This window comes from Eptatretus burgeri, chromosome 13, assembly GCF_056783735.1.
Source record: "Eptatretus burgeri isolate ZD-2024b chromosome 13, Ebu_testis_v1, whole genome shotgun sequence".
In the NCBI taxonomy this organism is placed as follows: Eukaryota; Metazoa; Chordata; class Myxini; order Myxiniformes; family Myxinidae; genus Eptatretus; species Eptatretus burgeri.
The window spans coordinates 20,718,709-20,744,844 of record NC_140973.1 but is presented as its reverse complement, the minus strand read 5'-3'; the positions used below and the strand labels follow the sequence as shown (position 1 = coordinate 20,744,844).

General features: G+C 43.1%; 1 protein-coding gene across 4 annotated transcripts in view; it reads left to right on the top strand.

Moving 5' to 3' along the window:
* LOC147014016 (uncharacterized) overlaps positions 1-23,581 on the top strand; it is a 69,714-nt gene extending 46,133 nt beyond the window's left edge. The window contains exons 3-7 of one of the 4 annotated variants that reach the window (XM_085851583.1): positions 6,697-6,878; positions 18,181-18,269; positions 21,664-21,783; positions 22,679-22,797; positions 23,094-23,581. In XM_085851583.1, the coding sequence (XP_085707709.1) occupies positions 6,697-6,878; positions 18,181-18,269; positions 21,664-21,783; positions 22,679-22,797; positions 23,094-23,258 (675 nt within the window). In that variant the 3' untranslated portion in view covers positions 23,259-23,581. Of the gene's footprint in view, positions 1-6,696; positions 6,879-11,769; positions 12,159-18,180; positions 18,270-21,663; positions 21,784-22,678; positions 22,798-23,093 lie in introns of those variants that run through there. The other 3 variants (XM_085851584.1, XM_085851585.1, XM_085851586.1) reach the window with 3 other exon arrangements.
* Positions 23,582-26,136: the final 2,555 nt, after the last annotated feature.

The window sequence follows — 26,136 nt, the reverse complement described above, 5'->3', positions numbered from 1 at the left end:
ATGTGCAGGATAAGTGGGGTATTTTATGATGCAGAGGGTCTTTCTGTGGCAGCCTCTTGTCTATGTGTGATGCCCACTTTGGTTGTAAATATATTTAGAACCCCAAATGATACGATACCTTTTGGCTTATATGATACGGAAACTCATAACGATTTGTGCACACCATCAATACACTTCAATGTGAGCTTCGTTTGTCGCACGCAGGACATAAAACTGTTTGCGTCCACCAGTGCGCATGCAGCTGTGATCCGAGAACGAAGATCCTGCAAGTTTTCCACCTTGGTGTTGTAGACAACATCTTTCACAAACCCCCACAGAAAAAAATCAGGGGGGGGGTTATGTCTGGTGATCATGGGGGCCAGGCGGTTGGTCCATCTCGGCCAGTCCAGCGACTTGGTAATGTTTCATTCACAACGGCTCGAACGACTAAGGCCCAATGAGTGGGGGGGGGGGGGGACCATCCTGTTGAAAAATGATATCAGGTTGCAGGTCTTCAATCTGCGGGAAGGCAAATCCTTCAAACATGTTCATGTAAATTGTTGAGGTCACTGTATCCTCCGCAAAGAAAAACGGACCCACCAAGCGGTCATGGAGGCCACACCAAACATTGACCTTTGGACTGTCGTGTGTGTGTGTGTGTGTGTGTGTGTGTGTGTGTGTGTGTGTGTGTGTGTGTGTGTGTGTGTGTGTGTGTGTGTGTGTGTGTGTGTGTTCAAGAACCATGTGGGGATTTTCAAAGCCCCAGATCCTCACGTTATGCTGGTTGATCTTCCCTGATGCATGAAAGCAAGCTACCTCTGTGAACATGACCTTTTTCAGGTAATCTTCGTTATCCTCTATGCGACTGAGCATTTCCAAAGCAAACACCTTGAGTTTTGGGTCCGTCATTTGGTTTGAGTTCCTGCAGAATCTGCACCTTTTAGGCAGAAAGCTTCAGTCTTTTATGCAAAATCATGTGTACAGTGGTGGTTGTTAGTCCAAGTTCTCTGGATGTGCACCAAATTGATTGTCTGGGACTCTATTGAAATGATTCACACACTTGTTCCACGTCTACTATACTTGTGCTTGGTCGGCCGGTGCTTTTCTGTTTCTGACAACTTCCAGTCTCCTTAAACCTCTTGTACAACTCTCTGATAGTAGTCAGAGAAATTACACTGAACTTGCTTGTCGGATCTCATCTTGATGAACCATTCGATGCACTGAGCTTTCTCCTGTGGAGTCGTCATTTTCTTTTATATTAAACCACCAGATCTGAAAATAAAGACAACATAATGAGTTTCTGTATCATATGAAACAAAGGATATGATTGTATCATTTGTGGTACTAAATATATAAAAAACCAAAGTTGTCCAGGTCTTTTTGGAGTGTGTGCATGCATGTGTGCGTTCACTGTTTAGTATTTCACTGGTAAAACAATCAACACTCAAATTAAAACAATCAACACTCACTCTCATTGCAAATGGTAGTATCTGTCTTTGTTTCATTAGAATATCTTTCCCGATTTGCAGGAAAAATAATAGGAGGAATTACTTTTCAACATGACCTCATAACTAGTAAAGGTACTCACAGTGTACACTTATGGTAAAAACTTTTTGAAGCTCTAATCTCCACTTATAAGCACACATGATGAAAAAGCATTTGCGATTTAGAAATTTGTTCCATTCAAGTTTCTGTGGTTCTTAGCACCCATTTCCCCATCACCCCTCTCCCCCACACCAACCACACTGAGAAGAAAAGGCAACATTTTTGTCATTCATTTTCAAAGATACACTTGACATAATTTCCGGAAAGAAGCTCATCTGAACGCTAATGTATAAATGCATTGCTATCATCTTGGATGGCCGAGCAGGCCATTCTGGTTCAGTTAGCTTGGATGTTGTGCTACATCAGCCACAACATATGATGTTGAGCTATAAAAAAACGGCGTGCTGTTCTGACCGGCACATGCTTCCATACCTGACCTGATAAATGGGCCTTTTGTTCCCCAATTCCCCGTCCTTGAGGATTGCAAAGATAGCTGCATGCTTGCTTGCTAACTTTCCAAGTAGATTAGATTTTAACTGTTTTATTCACTCCATGGCATCCTAATTATAACTGTATTACATTCAGTGTTCGTAGCCTTAGTGTTGGGTTATGGTTAAGGTGGCTTTCTTAAGATCGTCGGGTCTTGCGTTTGAGGCCCTATCCTTCCATTGAAATAACACGAGGTGGGTTGACTCAGCCTGTCATCCTTCCAAGGTCAGCAAAATGAGTACCAGCTTACTGGTAATAGGAGCATTGCATCAGCGGCATAGCTGTGCCCCCAACCAATGATGCAACCAACAGGCACAGGCTGCATATGAAACACCTCTGTGTTTGTCATGCACACTTGGATTGACATCACTGCCGTTTACTGGAATGTCCTCTTGCTGAAGGTGTGCGTTGCTGCTTACAAGAAGAACAAAGGTACAAAGAAACAAACTAGAATACTTGTAATTATACTTGTACAGCCACAATCAGGTAAATAGCTATACACAAGCTCAAATTCCATGAAGGTCTTGGTCTGGTGTTGAAAAATTGACAAGGTCAATAAAACAAGTTTCTCACAAAGATAATTCACAGCAGTATAAAACGCTAAATGGAATAAAAATTTCTCCACTCCAAATCTGAATAGGCTACAGGCCTAACTCTCAGTCAATTAAAAAAAACACACCCAGTAATGTTCAAATAAAAGGACTCCGCAGGTAATCAGCAACATTGTACCGAAATCGCATGAACTTAACACGTTATATTAATAAATTATAGCGATCCATTCCTTTAAAGATTGGCAGGATAGATAGGAGGTATGCACACTCGCCTCTGAGCTGTCTGGCCTGGGTTTGAATGTATGCCTAGCTATAAACTGCCACCCTGGTGTTTCACAGGCAGGGTAAGGGATATCTTTCTCTGTTTATAAGCTGGAGGATCCATCTGCCAGCATTCGTCCGAAGGGGTATTTCATGAGCAGGCGGTGAGTTAGCGCAACACCCTGGACAGATTATCCACTTGAACGCCAGCCCTGGTTAGCCAGTTTGAAAAAGACTTTGGCCAAAAATGTTCCCCAGCTGAACCTACAAGGAAGTGAGAAAAATCTGAGCCATGAAGAAAGTATCCATAGTGGTCTGAAAGTCACTTTACCATTAAGTTAAAACCCCTCCCCAGTAAAGCATTCGTTCTTTAAACTCTTAATATACAGGTTTTCTTGTGCAGTAATTGCAATAATTAATCAGTCATTATATCTGCACGTGCTCCATCATTCTCCTTGCAACATTAGATTTGTTGCCCTCTTAGACATGTGTAGTATTTGTGAAGTCAACTGTGTGAAAGAGGCCAAGACTGCAACGTGTAACTCTTCAATCATCCTGTACCGGTTTGTCAACACTTTCTCCTTGATGAAGCACACAAAGAGTCAGCTGGAGTCATTAGATCTGGACTATGTGGTGGCAATGGAAGAGGAGCTGGTGATGGTGGGGTAAAGCAGGGGTAAAGCAACTTTCAGGTCACCCTGTAGTAGTAGTAGTAGCAGCAGCAGCAGCAGTAGTAGTAGTAGTATTAACAATCATACGAGTTCCCTTCCAAGGAACTTCAATGCAGGAGGACATTTGGCCTATCAAAGCTTGCCTGCACTATGTTTGCCAAGCTATTGTTGTTTATCCATGCTCTATCCTTTTAAAATGCTGAGTGTTAAGTGAAGAAGCAGCTCAAACTACTTTTTAAGTGTTTGGTAAAACTCAGCCGAGGTTCGAAACACCGACCTCCAGACTTAGCAGATACTCCAACCATTACACCACAAAGTCTGGTTATTCCATTTCCTGTGATTGAGCTTCTTGGTTTAGTTTTCAGACTCATCTGCTGTGAGGGATGATTTTCTTGTAAACTTCAATCCAATATATATATATATATATATATATATATATATATATATATATATATATATATATATATATATATATATATATATATATATATATATATATAATACATATATGTAGATGTGTTATCTCCTTGGATCTTTTTCTCAGACAGATTGATACCCTGTGAACCAAAACATTTTTTTCTCCAAAGGCATGTAAAGGAAAACAATGTTTTACAATTAAATATCCACGGACTGGTCAAGGCTGTTAAATCAGGAAAAAGCCGAAATAGGTGCAAACTTATTTGGTGAGGCTTTTGAACATTTGCACTTGCTATTCCATCTAAAGGAAGTTAATTGCAGTTATCAACATAACATATGGTATACTTTGACAACATAGCAGAAATATTTTCTTTAGGCTCTCATTCGAATCTTGATGGGAGGAAGGTTTAGGGAAACTTCAAAGAATCTCATAGAGAAAGCATCCATCATGGCTCGCATCTTCGTTTCTTTTCATCCTTGTGTGCACGAAAAGGGACGTTGCAAATTTACAAAATCCCTAGGTATCTTTGTCCGTTTGTCTACAGCCATCAATGTTAAAAAATATCCAACATCGGGACCTTTCAAAAACCCGAAACAAATGTGATGATGTTCTATCAATTAACCCGATCTTATTTTAGATTTTCGTCAAAATAAATGTACATATTGCTGCCGGAACGGTGATAGGGGGTAACTGTAAAATAGATGAAGTGGTTTGTGAAAGAGCTTTTTATATTTGATGAAGTGGATTGTGGTTGCATTCTGTAGCAGCCAAATAACTCAAGAAAATAAAAAATTAGTGATTAGAATGAGCTCTGTATTTAAGTTCACAAGTATAGAAAATGTTAATGTAAATACGGCAAGGGTTATAAAATAAGAGGTGGTGCATGTTGGCGTTGCCTTGCAACCACTTTGTTTGTAAACTGCATTGTCTTGGGTCACGTGACTGCACCGGCTGACTTTTACGTCATGTGAAAGCAATTCTGTATGGGCTGACTTTTTATTTTCGGATATTTTCATTTACGGAAATTTCCCGACGGGTTTGTTTTTTGTTTTTTTCTCCTGAGATATTGGCTGCGAGTTGCGTCAGGATGCAGTTTCAGCTTTCTCTCCCACCCAGAAAGTACAAAGCATTTATATCAGTGAGTGAGTGAGTAATTGGTAAGACAGAGTTTTATCTATACTATAAAAGTGAATTTGTTTGTTTGTTTATTTGCTTGTTTATATATTTATATAGACTTCAAAAACTAAAATACGACTGTACCAAATCCAACCAAATTTTGCATGTTGCCTAAGGGCACCCCAAGTATGGTTTCTGTCAGGGTAGCATATCTAGGGGATGGGGTTCAGGGTGGGGAGAAGACTTCAATTTTCTTTGTGAAAATGTGTATCATATAGCGCCACCCAGTGGTATCTGGTGTTACAAATAATCTTCTTGGATAAATAAAGTTTTAACAACTTCATATGCATTGCAGTGATGTTGAAATCTGAGTGAGAATAATTTGAAGTTTTCAAAATGTTTCATCATACTAATTTGAAGAGGAGATTGAAACCAAAGCATCCAATACTGAGCTTTGCAGCAGAGTTGTTTTTGCTTGCGTCTTAACACAGCAAGAATGGTTGATGAAGGTGATTTTAGCCGACTTCCAAGCAAATGAAAGATGATCTCGGGCAAATTATAGAATGAACTGAGCAGAATGTTTGTGAAGTACAACATGCCTTCTTGATTAGATCCATTAGCAAAGCGATGGGTAAAAATGCCTAGCAATATAAACTTGAAGACCCAATCCGTCTTTTATCCATAAATGGGGAGAATAACCAATCAGCTCTCATCGAGTGAGTAGGGGTAGGGGGAGACACACACACACACACACACACACACACACACACACACACACACACACACACACACACACACACACACACACGCACACATGCACGCAAAGCGATGGATAATTTAAATAATCACATTTGCACAGTGGGTTAATTTCAATAATCCCATAGATACAACTCCCCACTGCTGAAAAACCACCATGATGTTTCCTAGTTGTGATTGGTGGGCATGTGGCAGATGGCATTTGTTGGTTCCAAATATGACCTGGCCTCACCAATCACAATTAGAAGTGCATCATAACACCAATATATATATATATATATATATATATATATATATATATATATATATATATATATATATATATATATATATATATATATATATATATATATATATATATATATCGTTTTTTGTAGTTTTTGTATCTTTTTTTCTTCCCTCAGGGGAGGGGGCATGGGCTTGGTTAAAACACACAACATCAACCACACAACCTCCCTTGACAAGACCCCCACCAACAGCACTCCGTACACATGCACACAATCACCCATCAATGCTCAAACTACCTAAAAGTCTTATCAACATCCCCCTACCCCTCTATCTCCATAACTTCTAGGTACCTATGCTTGGGCCAAGAAACACGATCAATGGACATTAGACTGTTGGAAATCTGTCCTTTGGTCTGATGAGTCCAAATTTGAGATTTTTGGTTCCAACCGCTGTCTTTGTAAGATGCAGAGAAGGTGAACGGATGATCTCTGCATATGTGATTCCCACCGTGAAGCATGGAGAAGGAGGTGTGATGGTGTGGGGGTGCTTTGCTGGTGACACTGTTGTCGATATATTTAGAATCCAAGGCACACTTAACCAGCATAGCCACCACAGCATTCTGCTGCGATATGCCATCCCATCTGGTGTGTGCTTAGTGGGACTATCATTTGTTTTTCAACAGGACAATGACCCAAAACACACCTCCAGGCTGTGTAAGGGCTATTTGACAAAGAAGGAGAGTGATGGAGTGCTGCATCAGATGACCTGGCCTCCACAATCACCCGACCTAAACCCAATTGAGATGGTTTGGGATGAGCTGGACTGCAGGATGAAGGAAAGGAAGCCAACAAGTGCTCAGCATATGTAGGAATTCCTTCAAGACTGTGGAAATACATTGTTGCAGAAATGGCTTCGATGGGTTTAGATCATTAGCTTGGCAATAGTTATTTCCACAGTGCATATTTAGTACAAGCGTGAGGTGATTTAATTGTAATAGGATTATCCTTCGATATTTGCATGGAAAGCTGTTGCTTTCCTTCCCTAATATCTGTGTCTAAAACCACTTTTCACTTAAAACCCTTTTTAAAGTTCTTTCCTTTGTAATTTGTCTTGTATGTGCTTTATGAGGAATTCGGTTTTGTAGCTCCAAGAAGGCGTAAGTTTTCGTGCAAAGGTACAGGTTTGGTGCAAAGAGTGAGCCCCGAACTTTTGAGGAGAAGTCAACAGGCTCAGGGGAGTAGTTCCCCTTGATTTACTGCCGAACCTCCAATCCATGTGGGGCAGAAGCGGGGCGCCATCAGGGGGTCACTCACCTGAATTTTTTTCCTTTATTGACTTGTTTATTTTCATTTATTTATATTTTCATTTACGGATGCTTTCCGATTGTTCTGTGATGTTTCCTGCTGTATTGGCTTCGATGTCCATCGGCATGCAAAATTTCAGCTTTCTATGTCACCCGGAAGGTCCCGATCTTCAATATCAGTCAGTGAGTCATTCACTTACTGGTTATAAAGAGCTTTATATATTACTAGTTGGGTGTGCTTACACATTGTGTCAGCATATGAACCATGTTCCCCCATTGTCTCAGGTCGCTCACCTGCATTTGATTTTTCATTTATTCTTTATAATTTATTTATATTTTCGTTTATGGATGCTTTCTGATGGTTCTGTGATTTTTCCTGGTGTATCGGCTTCGATGTCAGTTGGCACACAAAATGACCATGCTTCCCCATCGTCTCGGGTCTCTCACCTGCATTTGATTTTTTATTTATTCTTTATAATTTATTTATATTTTCTTTTATGGATACTTTCTGATGGTTCTGTGGTTTTTCCTGGTGTATCGGCTTCGATGTTCATCAGCACACAAAAATACTGTGCTTCCCCACTGTCTTCTGAGGTCGGCAAAATGAGTGCCAGCATGCTGGTATACTGTGTCGGAGTGGCGACCCATCCAGGATTGTGCCCATTAGCCAAGGAGACTGCTTAAGCAACACCAACGCTCTGCACAGAGTATGGTCCCAATCTCCTCCTCCTCCACTATCTCGGGTCGCTGACCTGCATTTTTTTCATCTATTTTTAAAAAAAAATTTCTATTTTCATTTATGGATATTGTCCAACGATTCTGTGATTTTTCCCAGTGTAACAGCTTGATATCCACCAGCACACAAAATTTCAGCTTTCTACTTCACCCGGAAGGTACCGATCTTTAATATCACTCAGTGAGTCAGTGAGTTTGGCTTAATGGTTAGGGTGGTAGGCTTGGGATCCTTGGATCCTGAGTTCAAATCCCACTTAGCTGCTGAATCAATACCAGGTGGGGTTGACTCTGCCTGTCAACCTTCTGTGGTCAGCAAAATGAGTAAAAATGTGTTGGAGTGGTGACCTGCCCAGGATTGTGCCCAATAGCCAAGGAGACTGCTTGGGCAGCACCAATGCTCTGTACAGAGTATGGTCACAATTGATGGATGGATGCGGTGTCAGTGAGTCAGTCAGTCTCTGGTTAGAAAGATATATATATATATATATATATATATATATATATATATATATATATATATATATATATATATATATATATATATATATATATATATATATATATATATATATATAGAAAGACCCACCCACATCTTTCACCTGTGAATTGAGGGAATAGTCAATCAGCTCTCACCTAATCGACTACACCCTGGTGGCTCGGTTATATATATATATTATATATATATATATATATATATATATATATATATATATATATATATATATATATATATAATTAACCCCTCCCACACTCCTCTAACCAAAGTAGCTGCAGAAAGCAATCCAAGAAGACTTATGCAAGGTAGGTGCTAAACGCTGTTTCAAACCCTTCCCAGAGTTCCTCAACAACTATAGAGACGTTCACACATAGTACACACATGGCAATCCCAATGCTTTACACTCCCCTCAGCTACCGGACCGGTTTCATCACTGATTGGCAAATCATCAGCGATGGCGTAGACAGCAATGCATACCAATCAGGCTCTCAAGCATGTACCACGTTCAAAGGTCAAAAACAGTCAATATATAAATAAAGAAATTTAGCACTTACCTTGCGTAAGTCTTCTTGGGTTGCAACCGTTCTTGGGTTGTCCGCGCGCGACAGGGTCCGATCGCTGAATTGTCGATTTACCTAATTATACGCGCAGACAGAATGCCGGGGATTTACACCTCCGCGGGACCTGCTTGGAAACGAGCCGCTAAGCAGCTCGCTCCGTTTGCGATTTGCCGAGCGGTGTATATCGCCAAGCCCTGCCAGATCCGATTATTTTATCGGCTATTAAGAACCAACTATATTCCGAACTTAATTATGGCAGTTCAATTGAGGGAAGAGGACGCAATGAGCAGGTGAACATTCACACAAGAACATTTATTTACAAAGCACATATGCAGGCATGCACGTATGCAATCAGGCAAGGCAAACACGCATGCAATTATGCAATCAACAAAAGCATGACAAAAGAACTACAACCGTGATAATATTATCTACACATGCACTTAACAGTTTACTACTTGATAGACATGGCGCCACTGACACACGTACGTACACACACACACCCAAGAAATGGTGGCTGATGCCTTTACTAAGGACTCCAACTCAGAGGACAGATGAGCTGAGACCCAAAAACTATCTCGAACCTCTCCACCTTGTGTGGTCTTCAAGCTGTTCGGACCCGGGCTCCAGCGAGAGCGAGCTGGATCCAATCGCTGTGAGCCGCGTTCCTTCCCGAGCTCCAGCGAATCCTCTCGTGCTTCCGAACACGTGCTGGTGAGATGAGGTGCCGATCCTTCACGTCGATGCGTCACTATCTTGAAGAACCACCTCCAAGATGAGGCCAAGGAGTTGCACTAAGCTGGGAACCGAGCCGGAGGACAAGAGCTCCACGAGCCAAGAAGAGCCAGCCGAACCAGGCCACGAAGCAGAGCAACAGGCTCGAACCAGCTCGAGCACCCTTGAACCAGGCCAACACTCCTCGACCACCAGGCCGAAGAAGAACCACGACAACCCGAACCAACTCCTCCGATGAACAACTCTCCAACCAGAACCAAGTCGAGCTAAGCAGAGCAAGAAGCTTACTCAACCAGCAGTCTCAACCCTCACCAAGCAGAACCCAAAGGCCTGCTAAAAGCCAAGCCGAAGCAAAAAGCTTCCTAAAAGCCTCAACCCTAACCTGAGCCAAGCAGAAGCCGAAGCTCTACTGAAAAACAAGCCCGAACACGAACCAACTCAAGGATCTCTTCCTTATCCTCTTCCGCCCTTCCCCCGCTCCCGGCGTGACTCATGACTCATGCCCTCGTGCTCCATCCCATGCTCAACCACGGGTGGGAGGGAGTTGTTTACGGAATCACGGGACGGGAGGGCTCTTCTTCCTCTTCACAGAAGAGGGGGAGAGGCATCTTCCTTTGTGTTGTGATCGCTCCATAACTATTAAATTAAATCACAGCGCACTTAATCGATTTCTGCCCATTAAACAATGGAAGGTGAACTATCTAGGGAACAAGCACTTATCGACATAACTGACTAAAGGAACCTGAATGTTGTGTGCAATCGAATTCCCAAATTTGTAACAATATATATATATATATATATATAGATATATATATATATATATATATATATATATATATATATATATATATATATATATATATATATATATATATATATCTTGGCTGCAATGGTGAGCATCAAACCACAGATTATGTCTCACATGGTAAAACCGCAAAATCTGCAAACAACAACCATCCATCTGCCACCCAGACAATTCTTCCCGGTTATGTTAGCCAATCAACCAGAAGGCATGTTTTGCGATCGGCAGGTAAATCAAAATATGTGGAGCATGAGGAGTACTCCCCCAATCTCCAATGGACATAAAGTCTGACGCCAAAGCGTCACTTCCAATCCGGAGGTCTCAGCCTGGCGACTGTCAAAAAGACAAAGATTACATGGTCAACATCAGTTAAACATCAAACAGAGCAGCCTATCTGGATTTCGGGTTTATTTCCCCTCATCAGGATGGAATATCGAAAAATATCTCACCAATGATGACCACATTCGTCGTTTATACATCATGTATGATGTAAATATCTAACCAATGATCTAACCAATGCCAATAAATATCTCACCAATAATGACCACATTGGTTGTTTATACGAGTACATCATGTAGGATATAAATATCTAAGCAATAACGATAAATATCTAACCAATGATGATCACATTCATTGTTTACACATCATGTTGATGTATAAACGATGAATGTGTTCATCATTGGTTCGATATTTATCGGTATGCCTTCCTGATGAGGGCAAATAAGCCTGAAATCTGGATCGGTGGCTCCGTTTGATGTTTCACTGATGTTGACCATGTAATCTTTGTCTGGTTGACAGAGTTGCCGGGCTGAGGCCTTTGGGTTTGAGGTGACTCTTTGGTGGACTGTCCATTGGAGATCCGGGGGAGTGCTCCTTGGGCTCCACATATTTCGATATATATATATATATATATATATATATATATATATATATATATATATATATATATATATATATATATATATATATATATATATATATATATATATTTATATATATACAGTTTTCAGAAAGAGCCTTAATTTTACCGAAGGATTAACAGATGTATTTCAATGAGACCTACTACGACATTTTAATAAAGAAAAATGGACACGTTTTTCATGCCAGAGAAATGCTCGAGATCAAAAGACAAGAACATCACAAGGACCATTGGGTGCAAGGCTGGTCTAGATAAGCCATGGAACACTAGCCACCGTTTCATTGTGTCTCCGCCTCGTCCATGTGGGTGGTATAAAGTGTCTCTCAGACCGGAGACAGTCAGGCTTGGAAGCAGCACAGAGAGAGACAGAAATAGAGACAAGGACAAATATACAGAAATAGAGAGGAGATAGATAGACTTCCTCGACAGTGAACAGGACGACCTTGAGTGCATCACTATGAGGATCTCAGTGGGAATGCTGTTTGGAGTCATCCTGGCAACTGCTATTGGAGGTCTCGGAGCGAGTCCACTCATGCTGGAGGAAGACCCTGTGACTGTGTCAGTGAACAGTATGGACTCCCCAGGGTTCTGGTTCAGGTCAGTATTGTATCTATATTTCAGGTCGGAATGGAATGGTGCAGCATCTGCAATTGTTGGTATTAATGGAAACACGTTTATACCTGGACTTGTGGCTGGTTCAGCTTTGCAGTACAGATGATCCAATTATTATCATAAAGTCACATGTTTTATGTGAAATACATCTTCAGTGATTTCAAAAAGAACGAAAGGGCTGCCAGAGAAGCGGGCAGACCGTTTGATCATGTTTATGTCTCCGAAATAGTTTTACCCTGGTGAGCTTGAAGATCAGAGGAAGAGTCCCCCCTTCCACATGCCAGACCCCCCATACAGCGCACCGACACTATAGCATACGAGCCACAAATATTTTACAGTACGGGATCTGAAGGCCACCCGTACGAAAATCACAGCGCTGTTGCAAAAATAATTGTTGGTGTTAAGGGCCATCCATCTCTGATGTGTGCAAATATTGCATAATTTTGACTCCTCTGACGCATCCCCCCTCCCCCCCCCCATCCCCCACATTCATCCAAGCTCCTGCCACCTGCGTACCTGATAAATATACACACCTTTGTTTTACTTTTTTGTACTCTTGTTATATTTTGCAGCTCAGTAATGATGTAATTCCTCAATAAAATCAAGTGAGATTACCGTAAATAATATACATTATCAGTTACTGATCTTCCACTTCCTTCACACCCCATACCCCCATGTAACCACCCCGCAAACCAGACCCTCTTCTGCGTATGTAATATGTAGATGACTTCTAATGAGTCCACAGGCAAAATGCGTTTGCAGTTAATAAATATAATTAGCCTGGGCAAGATCAGGTTAGACTGGGGCCCGATTTAAGGTTAAGACGAGGCAACGCTGTGAGTTGTGACGTCATATCAACGATGTGAGTTGCGATGTCAAATGCAAACGTCTCGACCTCCTGTCCCCTCCCCCTCAACCACCACTGTTGAATGAATATGTTTAGCATCAGATCAATATTAACCGTATTGTCTTGTTGAAAAGAACATTAAGTCGGAAACATCCATCAAAGACTGATGTAGATAAAAATTTTGCAAAATACCATTGTATAATTGCCTCTTGTGTGGAAGGGGTGGTGGGGGGAGAACAGCTGTTGCAATGCCCTGTCAACAAAGCACCTTGACAGCTCGTAGTCGGATTTATAGTTTCGTGATTTGACGTCAGACAGGATAACACAGAGGCTCCCGTTTTGGGGTATCACCGAACATCAACGTGAAATGCAAAGTGGTGTCTGACATCGCCTGTCATATTAAATCTATAATATAACTATATTGACTGAGAGCCGTGTGTGTGTGTGTGTGTGTGTCGTCATTTTTACCTGCGACATGTCGCAGGTCAACAAGAGGTCGGCTTGTTGTTGTTGGAGGTCGATTTTTGAAATGTGCACCCATTGGTCAGGCAGCTGCCAGACCACATCTGTCGCTGGACTCCAACCAACATGGCACCTCGACAAAATGATATGGCCGCCATCTTGGTTTTATGGTGAAGCGAACATGTCAGGCCTGAAGGTCACTGTCACTGCTGACATCATTACGGAGTTACTTATAGTGCAAGGCAAGGCCTCTACAATCGAGCCTGTCATCCCACATCCAGACTGTTGCCTCTTTCATGGCAATTGAACACAGTAACCCACACATCTGACAATCTGACATCCGTAGGTGGTGAGCTGAATGTGGGAGAGGGGTATAAAAACGACTTGCAATGTTTGACTGATTTTGTATCAGTTGTCAAAACTTGCACACGAAATTTCTTGTTCATAAGTCAGGCTGTTTCAATTAATGCAATTCCACAAGATCGTTAGAAATCTTCTTTGGTCGGTACTCAGTTGGACAGCTGCTGGACCCCACCCACATCTGTCATTTGACTCCGCCCACCATGGCACCCAGCCAAAATGATATGGCCACCATCTTGTTTTTCTGGTGGACCTAAACGTTAGGCCTGTAGGCCTCTGCTACATACACTGCCTGGGTTTGCTTTTTTGTGTCACAGGTTGTGACCACAGTGTGGTCATTTCTCGCTTGTTCTCATCGATTGTTGAACTCATCTCATCAATTCCAACGCCGGGTGCCCCTCACATTCTAGACTAATAAATGTCAGTGTGTGTGTCTCCTCCATAACTCCAAAACCATTAAACTTTACATGCATACTAAGGGAACTCCAAGGAAGTGCAAGAGTGAAAATTTGGTGTTTGTGTTAATTAAAACACCCCTTTTGAAGATAATTAACGGCCTTATTTAATTATATACTTTATCAGGCGCATTCTCGGACACTCACTCTCGATGGGGTATTAAGGCACATCCTGGGTGACCTCACTGGGGTTTGAAACCACCATATTTTTTGGCCTGCTCAACCATACAATGACTTGGAACAGGCCACAGCAATTTCTTAACGATAAAGTTTTTTTTTCACTTTCCACACTCATATTATTGAATGCGTGTTCATCATAGCTATGAATCGCTGGGTATATTGCAGTGCTTATGAACGCCTGGAGATGCCAGCACTTGTGGCTTTATTTCATTTTCACACACGCCATGACCTCTCCCACCACACATGCCATAATTTCTTAAACTAAACTAATTACAAAATTTAAGCTCCAGAATTGGACTGAGCAGCAGTTCAAAAAGGGTTAATTTGTCCAATTCGGACATATTTGATATTTTGTGGGTCTCCAGGTGTTGTGTTTAATATGACAGTTCAGTGATTGATAATAATCGTTTGCCAATCGAGCCATTCCGCATCAACTGTTTTGTAGGAGTGCTTAAGCCACTTGGTGAGTGCTATACAATATTCGCACTGTCACCAAATACTGTATATCGATCGACTTGAACAATATTCAGTGGTCACTCACCTGCGATGGCCCTGCATTAAATGACAAATTTTTAAAAAGGAAACGTTTCGTTATCACAGCAGGATAGCCAAAATGTACGCACACTTGATCTAAGCTGTCTAGCCTGTATTCGAATCCTGACCCACCCATAAACTGCATTCCCGGTGTTTCACAGGTAGGGTGATTAATCATTGTGTGTGCTGTTAAACTGGATGCCACATCTGCCGGAATCGCCTCCTCCTCCACTCCTCAAGCTCCCTCCCCTCTCTTCCCCCTCTCCCCACCTCTCTCCTCTCACTCACTCTCCCACCCCTTTCCCTCCCACCACCCTTCCTCACTCACCCACCCCTCTCCCTCACTCACCCACCCTCTTCCTCACTCTCCCACCCTCTTCCTCACTCTCCCACCCCTGTTCCTCTCTCCCCTCTCCCTCAACCCTCTCCCTCTTTCTCCCACCCCTCTCCCTCCCACCCTTGCTGCTATTTCCCCCCTCCCCTCTCTCTTTCTCCCTCTCCAATCCCTCTCCCTCTCTCACCAACCCTCCCTCTCCAATCCCTCTCCCTCTCTCACCCACCCCTCCCTCTCCAATCCCTCTCCCTCCCACCCTTGTGACTCTTTCCCCCCTCCCTCTTCCTCTCTCTCCCACACCTCTCCCTCTCTCTCCAACCCCTTCTCTCTCTCTCTCTCTCTCTCTCTCTCTCTCTCTCTCTCTCTCTCTCTCTCTCTCTCTCTCTCTCTCTCTCTCTCTCTCTCTCTCTCTCTCTCTCTCTCTCTCCTACCCCTCTCCCTCTCTCACCAACCCTCCCTCTCCAATCCCTCTCCCTCTCTCACCCACCCCTCCCTCTCCAATCCCTCTCCCTCCCACCCTTGTGACTCTTTCCCCCTCCCCTCTTCCTCTCTCTCCCACACCTCTCCCTCTCTCTCCAACCCCTCCTCTCTCTCTCTCTCTCTCTCTCTCTCTCTCTCTCTCTCTCTCTCTCTCTCTCTCTCTCTCTCTCTCTCTCTCTCTCTCTCTCTCTCTCTCTCTCTCTCTCTCTCTCTCTCTCTCTCCTACCTCTCTCTCTCTCTCTCTCTCTCTCTCTCTCTCTCTCTCTCTCTCCTACCTCTCTCTCTCTCTCTCTCTCTCTCTCTCTCTCTCTCTCTCTCTCTCTCCCTCTCTCTCTCCTACCCCTCTCCCTCTCTCTCTCCTACACCTATTCCTCTCCCCCTATTCCTCCAGCCTCTCTCCCTCCCATCCCTCTATCAATCCCCTCCCTCCTCTTTCTCCCCAAAAATTCAAAACTAAACCAGTCATTTCTTCACAGTCCCTTTAACAGAAGAGGAGGGGTGGAGGAGCAGGGGGAGAGAGGGACAGGGTCAGAGGGATGGGAGAGAGAGAGGGAGAAGGGTGGGAGAGAGAGGGAGAAGGGTGGGAGAGAGAGGGAGAAGGGTGGGAGAGAGAGAGAGGGAGAAGGGTGGGAGAGAGACAGAGAGATAAAAGAGGGAGAGGGATGAGAGAGGGAGAGGGATGAGAGGGGAGATTGGGACGATCCAGCTATAAACTGTCATCCTGGTGTTTCACAAGCAGGGTGATTCATCAATGTGTATGCCATCTCTTGGATGGATGTTAAACTGGGCATCACATCTGCTAAAATCCCCCCATCCTCTCCTCTCCCCCTCTGCACTCCCCCCTCCTCTCTCTCTTACACCCCTCTCCCTCTCACCCTCACACACCCCTCTCCCTCTCACACCCCTCCCCTCTCTCTCACCCCTATTTCTCTCCCCCACACCAATCCCTCTCTCTTCTCTCTCTCTCTCTCTCTCTCTCTCTCTCTCTCTCTCTCTCTCTCTCTCTCTCTCTCTCTCTCTCTCTCTCTCTCTCTCTCTCTCTCTCTCTCTCTCTCTACCTCCCCTTCGTCCTCTCTCCCTCCCCTCCATTCCTCCTTTCCCTCCTTCTCCCCTCCCCCCTTAATATTCCCGTCAGGAAAGCGACGGGTTGTATTTGCCAGCAATAACTAAACGAAATGTCCCGTTAATGGAGGGTTACCAAATTTGAACTTTCAAAAAAGAGGATACTCCGGAGAGGGACACTCCAAAAAGAGGACACTCTTGAGAGGGACACTCCAAAAAAGAAGGTACTCCGGAGAGGAACACTCCAAAAAAAAGAGGACACTCCAGAGAGGGACACTGAGAAAGAGGACACTCTGGAGAGGGACACTCCAAAGAAGAAGACATTCCGGAGAGGGACACTCCAAAAAAAAGAGGACACTCTGGAGAGGGACACTCCAAAAAAGACACTCTTTTCAAGCGTTTACGTATTTCGCACTCATACCGGCGGTCTCATTAGGTGTGTTCTGGACCTTGATTAATTTTGCCTGCAAACCACCGTTCTTCCAGTCTAAATACTGAATTATTACTGGAAATATTGTGCTTGTCCGAGTCCACATGAGATTGTAAATCAATAACACCTTTATTTGCCACAGACACAAGTGTACCAGCTCTACATACCAAGCACTCGGCTTCCCATTCTTCTCGAAGACTTTGAAAACACGGGAACTTTGTCTTTAGTTCTGCAGTGAATTTACCCTTTCGTTTTGGCATTGTGTTTATGGCAGTAAATTAAAATATCAAATAAAGAGCTCTTGAAGAAAATCAAACAAGTGTGTGTGGTACGGACTCAGACAAGACACTAAGTTGCGGACTGAGCACCCCACTGGACTCTCTCACTTCGAGGTTGGACAGGAAGTGGATGCGCGAGTGTCAATGTTCGAACACGTCCATTATGCCATGAGTAGTACAGACTTGTGCCAAACTGTCCTGGTCCAAACATTACATAACCACATTTTATCACCATAAGAATATGTACAAAAATGGTGTAACCGTTTAGATAAGGTAAAAATGTTAAAATTTATCCCTTTGAAAATGCAAAAGCAAAAAAAAAAAAAAGTCAAAATCCTGGACATTGTTAGATACTGCATTTAAAAACACCTGGCTGGACAGAGATTTAATGGCCAAAAAGGAGGAAATGTCTGGGGAAAACCAAACGGTAACCCCAGTTAATGCATATTCACAAGGTGTGTGTGTGTGTGTGTGTGTGTGTGTGTGTGTGTGTGTGTGTGTGTGTGTGTGTGTGTGTGTGTGTGTGTGTGTGTGTGTGTGTGTGTGTGTGTGTGTGTGTGTGTGTGTGTGTGTGTTGTATTGCAGGTGTGCCGATGAGGTGTTCCACAGACTGTCATTCAACGGATCACACTCCATGGGCCTTGCATTTCCTTCATTTCTGAATTCCGTTGGAGGTTGTAATTTTCTCCCACACAATCGAATGCATTTACAACACATGTTTGACTGATTTGTATCAGCTGTCAAAACGTGTTTATGAAATTGCTTGTTCATAAGTCAGGCCATTTTAATGGATGCAATTCCACGAGAAGGTTGGACATCTTCTTCTACTTTCCTAAGCAGCACAAGGATGTGAGTAGCATCATTGGCTGAGGGAATGGCTGTACCCTTGATGTAGGTTAGCACAGAAATTTGGAATTTGTTCAGCGTGACGGCGATAGCAAGCCTACTCTTCGTGCAGGACACCGTGGGATCTATGAGGATCTATAATGTCCACCAACTAATGCTGGCAGATGGGATATGCCCAGTTTAACATCAATCCAAGGAGCAGCACATACGTTAATGCCTTGCCCTGCCTATGAGACACCAGGGAGACTGTTTGTAGCTGGGCTGAGATTTGAATCCAGATTGGATGGCTCAGAGGCGATTGTGCATACGTCAGAGGCCATCATAGCCCCAATGGTAGGAAATAATTGATAATTACATTATCGGGCTCATTTCCACTTCACTGGTCAACCAGCCTTCTGGGCTAACAACGTACACAGATACAATGGCATTTTGAGATCGGCATGGAGACTCTATTGGAGAACAACTTTAACAAAAAAAAGATTCAGTGCTGAAATGTGCAGTAATATCATCTCCCTTGAGCAGGTTATACACAGGAAGTGATACAACCCTGGTCCAAGCATCCTGGGTTAAAATCAAGATGGCGGTCACATTGTTGTGGAAAAACATCAAACTGGTTCCAATTCATAGGACACCACTTGCACAATTTGTTGACGTATGTATTCAAAATATTTGTGTTTCGATGGTGCAGCAGGTTCATAAAGGGCCAAGAATGTGTGAGCAATCTTGAGTATTCTCAGATGCAACCAAACTGCTGTCACTCAAAGCAAATATTAAACGTGTTGAGCAACCAATTTAATTGTGGAGAATCGCCAGATTACAACACGTAGAATTGTAGAAGAATTGGAAATGTGGAAATGATCATTCATTCTCATTTGAAATCCCATTAGGTTGGTGCAAGGTGGGTACCAAATGATCCCACGTTTGAATAAAAGTCAACTCTTCTGGCCATTGCATCAGAGCTCCGAGAATGATATACCAGATGGAAAGAGATGGTTTAGTGATGTAGTAGTCAAGGCAAATACCTGGAATTTGGCGAGAGTGGTGGCAAACAACGGCCTCATCTGTATTTTAAAGTAGCTGAATTTCTGCGTCCATCCGTTCCTCTGTTTGTCACGCTCTTTTGGCTGGGACATTGTCGGGGGTGGTGGGATACGATACGTGCGCACCTTCGGGGTTTCCTTCCCTTTGCTGTGCTTATGTGGTTTGTGGAGCTGGACTCAGCGCGTCCTCGAATGACTACAACCAAGCTTTGAGCTTCACGAGTCTCGATGAACGCCCAGGTCAGCTCCCACTCAAATAGGATCTTTGTTAGTTGGTGTCGGTAACTTCTGAATGACGTTACATTGACCACATCAACAGTGTACCGTTTTAGAAACTTGTATTTCAAACGAACAGATACAAAGTCAAATGAGGAAGCTCACCGTGACGTGCAATGTCCAACTCCGATTCCCACGTCGAGTTGTTTCCGCCGCCCAGTGTCCCAGTCCTGCCGGCATAACTCACGCATGTTCACCTCGTCCTTCGGGACTGTCGATTCTTTGATTCCCATCAAGGTGTCCTCTCGTAGGATGGCCGTCCACAAGGTTGATCTAAAGAGCTCAAAGGAAATCTTTCCTGATACACAATCTTAACGAGTTTGAATCAACCTGATTACGATCAACTCCACACGTTATCAACTGCTTTGGACATTAACACCTCATTCACTCAGAGTTAAATCGAGCAATGGGACAATGGAAACACACAGCTCATCACATATCACCCATGTACATGTCGCTCTCGCAGGTTTATATTGTAACACAGAACAATCCTGTGTCTTCCAGCAGAAGCGAATCTTGTCCATACTGGAAATTTTGTCTGAGAATGTTCTGGCACTTCCACGAATCTCACCAGGCAATTTACAGTACAATACTGCTATCTACAGTCAAAGTTAGCTCATTACATCAAGCAGTTCATATTACAATTTACCGATCCATGTTACACGAAACTTATAACATGTAACAGTCCATTTTAATCGTTCATTTATGGGTATTAAAATTTACCACAACATCAAGCTTTTAACTGACAGACATCATAACGGCATTACGTCTGGGACGTCATTATGTTTAGCCCGAGACTAATCTGCTACGGATGTGCATGTCATCCCAGCATTCAGCAGCGAACCGGTCCCATCACTTCACTGATGGCAGTTGAAGACAATAACCCATATATATGACTATGACTATGTGACATCCATAGGCGATGGGTTGAATGACAGACGCTAGGTGTCGTGATGAGGGATTTAGTGAGATTGCAGTGTAGTATGATGCGTTACGTATGGGACATCATTATGACGTTACTACTAGTGCTGGGCTAGGGCTCTATGATCGAGCCTGTCATCCCGCATCCTTCCTGTCACCTCACTGATGGCAGTTGAATCCATCCTGTCCCCTCACTGATGCCAGTTGAACACAGTAACCCACACATCTGACTCTATCTGATGTCCGTAGGCGGTGGGCTGAATGCGGGGCTGGGGAGTGGCGGCAGGGGGAAGACGACTTACAATTTCACCTCTATACATGCCACAGTGCAAGTGGTTTACTGATCCCTGCTGCAAACAGGGGGGGGGGGGATTATTAGCTATGATAAAATATATTTGCCCCACCTCCCCACTATCCCTCCACCATTCCCCACCTCATCCCCAGGCTGCTCCTAAAGTAAAACTAGAACGGCACTCGGAAGAGCGCATACCTCCGCCAGGCTGAATGGTTTAGGCTTTGTATCATAATGATAGGCCAGATCTGCATCCAGACATGAAGAAAAATCTAATCACCTTGTTATTGTCATCTACCCAACTCATCCAACAAGTTTTGTCATAATCCGTCTCCAACTTTTTGAGATATCGTGCTATATATAGTTTTTGGCCCAATCACTCAATGGTGAAGAATCACTTAAAAATTATTGGATCCGGATCTGGATTCGGATCTTCACCAACGTTGAATCAATTTGTCGTGGTCCCCACCCAACGTACACCCAACGTGTCCACTAAGTTTTTTTCCGAATCCGTCCACAACTTTTTGAGATATCGTGCTATATATCCGTTTAGCTCCATCTCTCAATGGTGAAGATTCACTTTTAAAAGTGTCGTATGCACATCCGGATCCTGATCTTTACCAAAATTTCATCAATTTGTCCTTGTCACTAACCCAACCTGTCAATGTTGAGTGTCAATGGCACTGTTTTCAGCAGATGATGAGGTATGGGCACGAATGCTACTGGAAGGTGCTGGGTTTGTGACACTCGATAATGAGACAGAGCACTCAACATTGGCCTGCTGCGCACTCACCTTGAAGCTCACATCAAAAGGTTTGCTGAACACTTTGCATGAGTGAATGAGTGTATGAGTGATAGGAAATTGCCTTTTTGAAAATTGTTTCCCTCTGTCATTGTTCGTGGAGCGTTCAAAAATGTTTGACAAACAGATACTCATCAGAATCGGTGGTGTAATGGTTAGAGCGTCCGCCTTGAATCTGGGAGGTCAATGGTTCAACCACTCCAAACACCATCAGTCATACCAAAGACTTTTAAAATAGTACGTACTGCTTCCTTAGTTGATGCTCAGCATGGATAACGAATTAAACAACCATAGGTTGGTAATAATAGGGCAGCGGTTGATGGGCCTAATGGCCTCCTCCTTTGTTGAGGTTCTTTGTAAGGAAGTCATATTCTAGTGTAGTCCAAGACACGGCACAAATAAAATCTACTTACAGATTGAAAAATGAAACAAATGTTTCTGTATCTGGGTCTCTGGGACTGTTGTGAGTATCGTGTTTGTAGACCTTTTTGAACGCTCCAAGTGTGTCTCACCTACTCTTTTACAAACACAAAACTCCTTCTGTACTTTTCAGGAGATTTGATGAGAATCTTATAAAATACCATGAAAAATAAATCAAATGAGGCTTTTCCAAGGACGGTGGAAGATTAAAGCCCAAAATCAAAATTAATTTCAACCTCGAATGTTATCTTTCCACCTCCTCCATCTCCAGCTGTCCAGACCCCACAATATAGATATTGCCATTCTGTCTCTGAAATGAAACAATGCACATCCGGTGGATTAAGTTCCTTTCAACTTATGAGAGAAAGAAGACTTGTTGTGTGTATATGTGAAAGGGCCTTGTGCGTGTGAAAGAGACGTCCTTTTTCATCATGTGGGTGGTTCAGTCTTGATGTCTTTCACATCTGGTGATAATGTGCACGGCAGAGCTCGGACTGAACACCATCTTGCTCGCCCCCAATGAGATTTCTGTGACAACCTGCCTGCCTTGTTTGCCAACGCATCGTGACATCGCTGCCTGGTGCGTCGATGGCCCTAAACTGCAGGTGAGCATGGTATTTCAGGTAAATCAATTCATAGTTGGTTTGGGTACCGCTCATCTGTTGCACAATCACATTCAAGACCACAACTTTGATTTTGTATTCTAAATATAAAGATCCAGTGGATTGGAGGAGTCGACTCCCAGGATGCAGGTGGTTTATACTTTGTTGGAACCAGATTTTGACAGTCAAGAGCAATTTGCTTATCAAGATAATGTAAAACATGCTCATTGCTGTGATGTTTTGTGGCACATTTGCTGACATTCAATCATTTATTCTTCTCTGTGTGGTGCTCAATATAGCCCAAAAGCTGTGGTATGACCACATACGACACTGTGCAGGCCATCCTCTACTACGGTGACTACGTGTTGTTACGCTCACTGTGTGTCCCTGCGCAGTGCGTCCCATTGTCTCATGTTGTCCCTTATTCCACCTGCATGACGCGAGCCAATCCAAAGCACCCCTGAAGACAACGCCACTCCTTTGTTCATTCATGAAATGCTGTTTTGACTTTCATTATTGTTTTATAAACTTGGGGTTGAGAAAGGTATGCTCACCTCTGTGAGAAGCAAAGTATAGCATGACTACCTGTCGGGTGTTAACATACTATAGGGTTAATGCCCGAAATGGGACGGATACTAACCTTGTCGAAGTCGAGTACTGCTCTTTCATTATTGTTGTTGCTTTCACTTTAGAGCTTGTGTGTATCTAGAAATCCAAAGGAAAAACATGTTACAACTGTTTTAAAGCCATTTATTGTCTCAATAAAAGAAATGTAGAAAAAGACAAAGCATGTACGTTTCAAGGAATACAAAGCAGAACAAAGAAAACTTGCAATTACAGATTTGTGATAGATTGAATAAGAACATTGAACATGAAGCTTGGAAGTAAATAGGAATAACGAGAGGGCAGGAGAGGAAAGAGAAAGGGAATTAAATGCAGTACACATGGGGAGGATCAGGAGGTGAGGGTGTGGGTTTCAGAAATTCTGCCATTTTGCGTAACCAATAGATAGATGGCTCTGAGTTTCTAAATATACCTTCCGTCGCCTTTGGGTTACAGTGTTCAGAAAAAGTACAAAATGATGAATTAAATTAGGAATTGAACAAGTAATACGGTCACATGATGGGAAACTTATATGTGTCAACAGCTTGTAAATGATGTAAAAGGCTGACTCATGGGCAGCCAGCAAAAGCGGTCTGTCTGGTAGCTTTTACATCGCCAGAAAGATGGTGAAGATGTCCACCTGTGCAATTTCAATCAATCACGAAGCTGAGCCATTCTAGCATTTGTGATGTACGATTTGAATGGTGAGGTGCCGGTTGGGCAGTAATTTGAAGAAGGGTTTGAGGTGTGGCTTTGACATTTCACTCTTTGGCAATTCGGGCTCGAAGAATCCTGAATTGCTTCTTCACTTTCTTCCATGTGGATGTCCGCTTTCTATTCAGGAATTGTTAAAGATAGTTCAATGAGAAGCAAGAAATGGTGTATCGCCAGTCGACCAATTTGGCGTCATGTCCACAAAATGATATGATCCACTCGGTGACTCGGGTGTCATAAATGGCCAGCGCTCATGAGAATAAGCTGCTCACCAAAAGGGGTGTGATGTTAGTCATCCCATGGTTGAAAGGAGTGAAAACCCATTGAAGATAGAGCTGTGACGTGGCACGTGGTACGAAGCTCCGCGAGTCAAGAGAGGAAATGCATTGCTGAATAAGGTAGGGCTGTGAATGCGGTGTAACTCCAGTAAACTCGGGGGTGAATTCTGGCTGCGGAGGCTGCTTCATTTGGTGGTTTTATAAAGACCAGTTGAAGGATAATTGATCATGGTCTCCATGCCGCTAGTAAGATTGTGTCACATTACTGAGGTTGCTCTGCCGAAAATGAGATCCAGTCACGTGATGCCCATCAGCGCAGCACTGGGCTGCTTTGAGACTTTGTCGAAGCAGTCAACTGTTGTGGTCCTTTGATGTGACCCATCGGATTCGAACCGGACAACCGGAACAGTCCGATGGCTGTAACAATATTATAAGTGGACTCCACAATAAATTAAATGGTCTATGCTACATATCCTGATTGGTGCTGTGTGAACCATAATGAGCGGTTGAGTTGGAAAAAGGATTTACTGATTCCATCATAAACCACTGATATTAATTTTCGAAGAATTACAAACATGATTGCATGGTTATTCACATGAATGATAGATTAGCCTTCAAGGCAGGACCCAGGGGGGGGGGGGGAATTCAATGTCATGCGGTAAAACATGACTCCACCATTGCTCCTTACAGCGCCAAGTCGCAGCATAAGAAGAAAAAGGGAGCTCACACATGATCGAGCGAGGTTTGAAAACTACTTGTGCAGAAGAAAATTTACCAGTTTAAAATAGCTTGCTCACAATCTGCATTCTGCCCAGTCGGTGAAAATATCAGGAATCAACGTACTATAACTTGGAAATTTTCAAATTGTCATATAGAATTTTAAAAGGGGGAAAATATATGGCATTAAAAGATTCGTAGATATCAGTAAAAACTACTCAAATTTGTCAATTATTTTTGTCACGGGTATGTAAGTTTAGGTAAGTGTGTCGATGGATAGAATTGTGTTGATGCAGCGGTGCAGGTGCGTTTTATTCATTTTCCCAAAAACAAAACTATGAATGTTTCCATTGTGCGATTCAACATACGTAGGTTGGTGCTCGCTGCAGCCCTTGTCGGTCAAACTTTGGCCTCTCTTGTGACACAATGAAATATCTCATCATGTGATGTATTTTGATGAATATTCAATGATGGCAGAGCTCGAAAGTATTTCTTGATCTCCATAAATCTTGGATACATACATACATCCACGTAGTGGACAAAAAATGGATACACCAATGTAAAGTCACTTAATATGGCACTGTGGCACCACGTGCGGCCTGTACAGCCTGTATGCGCTGTGGCATAGAGTCCACCAGCCTCTGAAATTCTGCAGGAGGGATGCGGCACCATTCTTCCACATGAAAGCCAATAAACTCACACCTTTTAGAAAGAGGTGAAAAACGCTGTCTCAGGCATCGTTCCAGAATATCCCATAATTGCTCAATTGGGTTGGTTCAGATCTGGTGATTGAGAAGGCCATGACATATGGATAACATCAGTGTCATGGTTATCAAAGCATTGGGTGACCAAACATGCTCTGTGGATGGGGGCAATGACATCGTGGAAGACATCGTGGAAGAAGACACCGGCAGGAAAGAAATGCTACAACATGGGGTGAAGATGATCACTCAGTACCATTAAGTAGTGATTGGCATTGACCTTGCCTTCTAAAGGAATGACTGTACCCAAACCATGCCAGGAAAATGTG